This window comes from Oryza sativa, chromosome 9 (assembly GCF_034140825.1).
Source record: "Oryza sativa Japonica Group chromosome 9, ASM3414082v1".
Classification (NCBI taxonomy): domain Eukaryota; kingdom Viridiplantae; phylum Streptophyta; class Magnoliopsida; order Poales; family Poaceae; genus Oryza; species Oryza sativa.
The window spans coordinates 4,405,625-4,413,977 of record NC_089043.1 but is presented as its reverse complement, the minus strand read 5'-3'; the positions used below and the strand labels follow the sequence as shown (position 1 = coordinate 4,413,977).

At 46.4% G+C, this 8,353-nt stretch overlaps 1 protein-coding gene across 1 annotated transcript; it reads left to right on the top strand.

The window, feature by feature from the left end:
* The first annotated feature begins 5,704 nt into the window (after nt 1–5,704).
* On the top strand, nt 5,705–7,681 carry LOC136351836 (uncharacterized). The gene is made up of 5 exons (XM_066304256.1): nt 5,705–6,746; nt 6,833–7,122; nt 7,204–7,459; nt 7,560–7,598; nt 7,673–7,681. Exons 1-5 carry the CDS (start codon nt 5,862–5,864, stop codon nt 7,679–7,681), a joined length of 1,479 nt encoding a protein of 492 aa, XP_066160353.1. The 5' UTR covers nt 5,705–5,861.
* The last annotated feature ends 672 nt before the right edge of the window (nt 7,682–8,353 follow it).

Genomic DNA, 8,353 nt, shown 5'->3' with positions numbered 1-8,353 from the left:
TTGGCCTCATGCAGCTGGTCCCTAACTGCTTCTAGAGTTCCCAAATGAGGAACCAGCTTTTCCAAAGTTGTAGTCTTGGCCTCATTGCGAAGATGGATTCTCTGCATGATGGATCATGGTTCAGTTCTGCTAAAGAGAGAACAAAGTTATTAAAGGTAGTCACCCGGAAGATTTACATTCACAATGCGAGTGGCATCTCCAAGTGCTCTCTTCAGCTGGCACACTTCCTCATCTTCTTTCTGACGATTTATAACGATGCCGGCGACTTGCGAGTTCTCGTCCCACCATTTGAGCAAGATAGGAGGACGGGAGTCATCAGCCGCCTTTATGCGAGGAATTGTTTCTTCGTCATCGCCTAGTGTTCCTGATGTATTTCCAAGACATTAGACGAGTAAGCTGAAGTTATTTAAGTCGGCATCACTTGATAAGATATGTTACCTGAGGATGTTCCTGGCTGAACATGAGGTGGTCCTTGTTCTTTATTTAGAGACCCAATCATTGAGTCTTTACCAGCCTCTGGTCCTTGGGAAGTTGTCGTTTGTGCTTCAACTTCAGGGATTTCTTCATCGGGACCTACATCCGACTGGTTTCTAGTCGGGGGCTCTCGTGTTGTTGCAGTTTCAGCTGTTGCCGACTGGTCTCCAGTTGGCGGCTGGTCACTCGGATCGGCTTTGTCATCCGAAGCATGGGCGCCAGTCGGCTGGCTTTCGGCGGTCGGCTGGCTTTCGGCAGTCGGTTGGTTTTCAGCAGACGGCTCAGCGTCTTTGGATAAATTTGGCTCTGTCACTGCCGGATCAGGATCTTTTCCAGTTGGATCTATGTCGGACGGTTTCCTGCAAAGTATCCTTTCGATATTCAGCATAATTTCTATGAGAGAAGCATATCAAAGGGAGTTGGTACCGAGAAGTTTATACCTGGAAGATGTTCTAATCTTTGGCATTTGACGGCCAGCCAGTTTTTTCCTGGGCATGGTATGCTTTGGGAGTTTGTTGGGCGTGCCCTTGTCCCCAGATTTGTTGCTGTCATCGCCCTCATCGTCATTAAGCACCAGCTTTCTCTTGCGAGGACCTGTCTGACTAGCCGGTTTGGAGGTTTGAGGTTGTGGGTCTGACCTGATTGTCGGCCCTCCACCTCCCTGAACGGTGTGCTGGCGAGGAGATCGGCGCTGAGCAATTGGGGGGTCAGATTTCATCAATACATATTCCTGAATAAGATGCCTCCATGGTTAGTTAACTCAACATGAAGACAATATACTATTTTGGTCATAAGTTGAAGATTTCAGATACATACCTGCGGAGGCGGATTGAATGCATTATATGGCACAACTGGCAGCTGGTGTGAGTAGCTGACGACAATGGCATTTGAGAAGATTTTATACATTCTCTCCTTCATGATTTTGAAATCCAGAGAGTCTGGTTCTTCGCGATTAGGATCATGCTTGCCGTCGAACTCAAAAGCTGTACGGGATCTTTCTTTAATTGGCGCCAGTCGGCATTTGATGAAATGCCGAGTGATCTGCTCTCCTTGCAAGCCTTGTTCTTTGAGTTTTAACATGCGATCCAACAATTCCAAGGCTTGGGCAGCTTCATCTCCGATTGGAAGAGAGTTCCAAGTATCTTGGTACACCGGGGGAAGACAAGAATATTCAGGAAGAGCAGGCTCAGGATTCTGAACATAAAACCAGTTCGCGTGCCATCCTTTGTTTGAAGTCTTGAAAGGCATGGAGAAATACTTTTGGCTCAGAGTGCCCCTCAGTTGAAATCCAGCCCCTCCAACTACGCATGGTTTGTTTTTGTTCGGTTGAGGCTTAAGGAAAAATATTCGGCGGAACAGAGCAAAATGAGGTCTAATGCCCAAAAAAGCTTCACAGACATGGATGAAATTGGCAATGTGGACTATGGAATTCGGGTTTAGGTGATGTAAGCTGATTCCATAGAAATTCAGTATCCCACGGAAGAACTTTGAGGTTGGAAGAGCAAATCCGCCATAAAAGAAATGAGAGAAGACCACGACCTCGTGTGTATCGGGGGTTGGAAAGGCTTCACCGCATGCTGGCCGCCACCCGATGATCTCCTTGGCAGGGAGAATGCTGTGCGCCACCATCTCCTTCAGGTTTTCTTCCGTCATGTCGGATGGCGCCCATTGGCTTTCGAAGCTTTCTCTCTCTTCCGCCATCGATTTTTCTCAAATGCGCTGATTTGATTCGAGGGATGGCTTGGGAGAAATGAGGGATTAAGGTGGTGGATCACGGGAAGGATTTTGATGCACTTTTCGAAGGTGGATTTGAGTGGAGTGGTGAACCCTAGTTCGCCGGCGCAGTTCTGCACTGTAGCAAGGAGTGGGGAAAATGGCGAGAGTTCCGGCGGGGAAGACGAAGCGTCGCTTGGATATCGGGATTTATTGTTAAGGGTATCGGAGGTGCAAATGGGCCTAGGCCTGAACAGTACTTCAGCCCAATACTTTTAACAGCGTGGCCCATTGTGTTCCTTAGGGACTTAGGCATATTTTGCTTTGGCAATATTATGCGCACAATAGTGTTGCCCAATGCTGATAAAATCCTTTTTATGCGGTCATATAATTCTTTGGAATTATTGCAATGCAAATTAAAAGGTGCCCGACAGAAAGGTGTTATACTTTTGTCATTGTGTATGCTTTTGTCATATGATGCACAATTGTGTTATTATTTTGTTTCTTAACTATATGTTTAGTTCGTTAACTAATCACATAGTTGGGGGCTTCACCTAATTAGGTGCATCTATTCGATGCACCATATTTTTATCTTTTCGCCCTTTACAGTCTTCGTCTTCGCTACTCGGCAGGCCTTGGCATGATAAGTTTTGAAGCACTCGGATTATTATCTTTGAGAAGGCTCTGATGGTTGACTGCAAAGGTCTCGGGGGCTACTGTGGAGATTATGGATATCCCATATCTACACGGCGATACTATTTGGGCTGGATATAGGATACCGAATATGTATAGAATATCTTATTTGTATCTCGGGTTTGTTTCTTAACTTGTACAACAAGGAAACACCTTGAGACTTAGTCGGTCACGGCTGTATTTAATCTATATCTGTGTATTCCGTTAGGGATATTGATTATCTTTTGTAACCCGGACTCCTTCCCATATATAAGGGGGGTCCGGGCGCCTCTAGGGGCGGAGGTTGATTTTCTCTAAATCATACAATCAATAACACACTCGGCGGATTCATCCCCGGACAGGAGTAGGTATTACTTCTTTTATAAGAAGGCCTGAACCTGTATAAATCCTTTGTCTCCAAACCCATACACTTTCCAAGCTTGATAGCCACCCCCTTTTTTATTGCCGAAATCTAGTTTCGACATGCCTTTTCTCCTGCTGCGCCTGGCCAGCTGCTGCACCTTCTCCTCGGCGCGTGGCTGCGCAGGCGTTGGACGGCGTCGACTCGGACTCAACCGGTACAACGCTGAACAGATTGATTCGGGGACGACGAACCCGAAACCGGCGCCGGCGGCGGCGAAGTAATGGATCGGATCTCCAAAGCTCTGATAGCACTTGTTATGAAAATAGATGCACAACGAAGACACGAATTTTTACGTGGAAAACCCTTGCGGGAAAAAATCACGGGCGCCGACCGGCAATGATCACTATAGAAGAGATGATTACAAACGTAGAGGAATAACAATGGGAACGTCTCCCCTTCCCGTACGGCTTACAAGAGTATATATAGGGGATAATAGAAAGACATCTAATAGGAAACCTAATAGGAACTCCTACTAGGAAACTAATCCTACTAGGAAACTAATTCGAATATATTGTGGGCCCAAAATTCGGATCACATATTTAACATGTCCTTCCGTTGATAATCTGATATATAACATGAACAAATCAATCGAGTATGACTCAAAGGAGAAATGTAGGCCGATAGATTGAATGAACATATATGGTTATGGTTCAAGAAGAAGAGGAAGAAGCTATACCTTTGGTAGAGCAATATATATCCCTGAGGTTTCTTGAAGGTGAGGAGGCGGCTGAAGCTTTAAAGGCAGGGAAAACGAACGGAACGATGGTTTTTGGTGAGAAATATGCAGTACGAAGTGAATCGGGCAGCGTGTGAGGGCTCGACCGAGCAGGACGTGGACGACGATAGTTTCTTGAAGTTGAGGAGACATCAACTATCTTGATGGGGCAGGGAAGGCGAAGTGGCCGGCGCTAGGAGGGGGAGGCGAAGGGGAACCCGTGCGACACGGGAGGCGGGCGGCAATAATGGGGTGGACAGAAAGCTCGTGGCTCGTTAGCTTGCTCGGCTCGTGACAAGCTTGGCTCGGCTCGTTTGATTTTCCTAACGAGCCGAGCTGGAAGTTTAGCTCGTTAGAGATAACGAGCCAGCTCGAGCTAGCTCGCGAGCTGCTCGCGAGTGTCGAAACTAGATTTCGGCAATAATAAAAGGGGGTGGCTATCAAGCTAGGAAAGTGTATGGGTTTGGAGACAAAGGATTTATACAGGTTCAGGCCTTCTTATAAAAGAAGTAATACCCTACTCCTGTCCGGGGATGAATCCGCCGAGTGTATTATTGATTGTATGATTTAGGGAAAATCAACCTCCGCCCCTAGAGGCGCCCGGACCCCCCTTATATATGGGAAGGAGTCCGGGTTACAAAAGATAATCAATATCCCTAACGGAATACACAGATATAGATTAAATACAGCTGTGACCGACTAAGTCTCAAGGTGTTTCCTTGTTGTACAAGTTAAGAAACAAACCCGAGATACAAATAAGATATTCTATACATATTCGGTATCCTATATCCAGCCCAAATAGTATCGCCGTGTAGATATGGGATATCCATAATCTCCACAGTAGCCCCCGAGACCTTTGCAGTCAACCATCGTAGCCTTCTCAAAGATAGCAATCCGAGTGCTTCAGATTATTCATGCCAAGGCCCACCGAGTAGCGAAGACGAAGACTGTAAAGGGCGAAAAGATAAAGAATATGGTGCATCGAATAGATGCACCTAATTAGGTGTAGCCCCCAACTATGTGATTAGTTAACAAACTAAACATATAGTTGAGAACAAAATAATAGCACTATCACGCATCAGATGGCAAAAGCATACGCGGCGCCTAAAGAGGCATTCTAGCCGACTGCTTTTTAGCCATAACAAAAAGAGTCCGAGTGGTTTACACTCTAAAAGGTTCACGAATGAACACACTGGACAGGCATCCGAATATAAAACTCTAAAGATCACCCACCAAGTATTATATAAAAAATTATGGTAATGAATAAGTCTAATAGCCTAGGCTATGACTATTTACCATAATGAAAATAGGTATATAACATACCAAGGAAGTGACTATGATAAAAACAAGTCATTCCAGATTAACCCAGACAGCTTTTATAGCCTAATAAAGCTAACAAAAAAGCGGTATAACACCTTTCTGTCGGGCACCTTTTAATTTGCATTGCAATAATTCCAAAGAATTATATGACCGCATAAAAAGGATTTTATCAGCATCGGGCAACACTATTGTGCGCATAATATTGCCAAAGCAAAATATGCCTAAGTCCCTAAGGAACACAATGGGCCACGCTGTTAAAAGTATTGGGCTGAAGTACTGTTCAGGCCTAGGCCCATTTGCACCTCCGATACCCTTAACAAGAAATCCGAGATGCAAACGACGCTTCATCTTCCCCGCCGGAACTCTCGCCATTTTCCCCACTCCTTGCTACAGTGCAGAACTGCGCCGGCGAACTAGGGTTCACCAATCCACCCAAATCCACCTTCAAAAAGTGATCAAAATCCTTCCCGTGATCCACCGCCTCAATTCCTCACCTCTCCCAAGCCATCCCTCGAATCAAATCAGCGCATTTGAGGAAACTCGATGGCGGAAGAGAGAGAAAGCTTCGAAAGCCAATGGGCGCCGTCTGACGTAACGGAAGAGAACCTGAAGGAGATGGTGGCGCACGGCGTTCTCCCTGCTAAGGAGATCATCGGGTGGCGGCCAGCGTGCGGTGAGATTTTTCCGACCCCCGATACACACGAGATTGTGGTCTTCTCGCATTTCTTCTACGGCGGCTTCGCTCTTCCGACCTCGAAATTTTTCCGCGGGATCTTGAACTTCTATGGAATCAGCTTGCATCACCTAAACCCAAATTCCATAGTGCACATCGCCAATTTCGTCCATGTTTGTGAAGCCTTTTTGGGAATCAAGCCTCACTTTGCCCTGTTTCGCCGGATCTTCTTCCTCAAACCCCAACCAAACAAGAGTAAGCCATGTGTAGTCGGGGGGGCAGGATTCCAGCTGAGGGGAACTCTGAGCCAAAAGTATTTCTCTATGCCCTTCAAGACTTCAAACAAAGGATGGCATGCGAACTGGTTTTATGTTCAGAATCCTGAGCCTGCTCTTCCCGAATACTCTTGTCTTCCCCCGGTGTACCAAGATACTTGGAACTCTCTTCCAATCGGAGATGAAGCTGCCCAAGCCTTGGAATTGTTGGATCGCATGTTAAAACTCAAAGAACAAGGCTTGCAAGGAGAGCAGATCACTCGGCATTTCATTAAATGCCGACTGGCGCCAATTAAAGAAAGATCCCGTACAGCTTTTGAGTTTGACGGCAAGCACGATCCTAATCGCGAAGAACCAGACTCTCTGGATTTCAAAATCATGAAGGAGAGAATGTATAAAATCTTCTCAAATGCCATTGTCGTTAGCTACTCACACCAGCTGCCAGTTGTGCCATATAATGCATTCAATCCGCCTCCGCAGGTATGTACCTGAAATTTTCAACTTATGACCAAAATAGTATCTTGTCTTCATGTTGAGTTAACTAACCATGGAGACATCTCATTCAGGATTACGTATTGATGAAATCTGATCCCCCAATTGCTCAGCGCCGATCTCCTCGCCAGCACACCATTCAGGGAAGTGGAGGGCCGACAATCAGGTCAGACCCACAACCTCAAACCTCCAAACCGGCTGGTCAGACAGGTCCTCGCAAGAGAAAGCTGGTGCTTAATGACGATGAGGGCGATGACAGCAACAAATCTGGGGACAAGGGCACGCCCAACAAACTCCCAAAGCATACCATGCCCAGGAAAAAACTGGCTGGCCGTCAAATGCCAAAGATTAGAACATCTTCCAGGTATAAACTTCTCGGTACCATCTTGTTTCGGCATGCTTCCCTTATAGAAATTATGCTGAGTATCGAAAGGACGCTTTGCAGGAAACCGTCCGACATAGATCCAACTGGAAAAGATCCTGATCCGGCTGTGACAGAGCCAAATTTATCCAAAGACACTGAGCCGTCTGCCGAAAACCAGCCAACTGCCGAAAGCCAGCCGACTGCCGAAAACCAGCCGGCTGGCGCCCATGCTTCGGATGACAAAGCCGATCCGAGTGACCAGCCGCCAACTGGAGTCCAGTCGGCAACAGCTGAAACTGCAACAACACAAGAGCCCCCGACTGGAAACCAGTCGGACGTAGGTCCCGATGAAGAAATCCCGGAAGTTGAAGCGCAAACGACAACTTCCCAAGGACCAGAGGCTGGTAAAGACTCAATGATTGGGTCTCTAAATAAAGAACAAGGACCACCTCATGTTCAGCCAGGAACATCCTCAGGTAACACATCTTCTCAAGTGATGCCGATTTAAATAACTTCAGCTTACTCGTCTAATGTCTTGGAAATACATCAGGAACACTAGGCGATGACGAAGAAATAATTCCTCGCATAAAGGCGGCTGATGACTCCCGTCCTCCTATCTTGCTCAAATGGTGGGACGAGAACTCGCAAGTTGCCGGCATCGTTATAAATCGTCAAAAAGAAGATGAGGAAGTGTGCCAGCTGAAGAAAGCACTTGGAGAAGCCACTCGCATTGTGAATGTAAATCTTCCGGGCGACTGCCTTTAATAACTTTGTTCTCTCTTTAGTAGAACTGAACCATGATCCACCATGCAGAGAATCCATCTTCGCAATGAGGCCAAGACTACAACTTTGGAAAAGCTGGTTCCTCATTTGGGAACTCTAGAAGCAGTTAGGGACCAGCTGCATGAGGCCAAGGAGTGCGCCAAAAAGACAGAGAAGGAGTTAAGGGACCGAATTGCCCAGCTCCAGGATTCAAACTTCGAGCTAAGTGGTTCATCAAAAGGTAATCATCCAGATCTGTTCCATTGATTTATGCTGTCATAATTGCATCCTCAAACACTTGGATTTCAAACAGCGCAAGCCACCAGAATGGCTCAGATGGAGAAACAGATTGAAGCCTTGAAAAAAGACAAAGCAGAATTGGCTGCAGAAAGGGACTCAGCCTTGAAAGAAGTTGAAGGTACTGCCGGCTGATGATCTGAACTTTCCTCTTTTTAATGCAGTAGATTCT

Excerpts from the sequence above, each read along its gene's own strand:
- LOC136351836 (XM_066304256.1), top strand. The coding sequence starts at position 5,862 with ATGGCGGAAGAGAGAGAAAGCTTCGAAAGCCAATGGGCGCCGTCTGAC. Across the intron at positions 6,747-6,832 it reads CATTCAATCCGCCTCCGCAG|GATTACGTATTGATGAAATC; the intron begins GTATGTACCTGA and ends CATCTCATTCAG. Across the intron at positions 7,460-7,559 it reads CGACTGGAAACCAGTCGGAC|AACAAGGACCACCTCATGTT; the intron begins GTAGGTCCCGAT and ends CTCTAAATAAAG.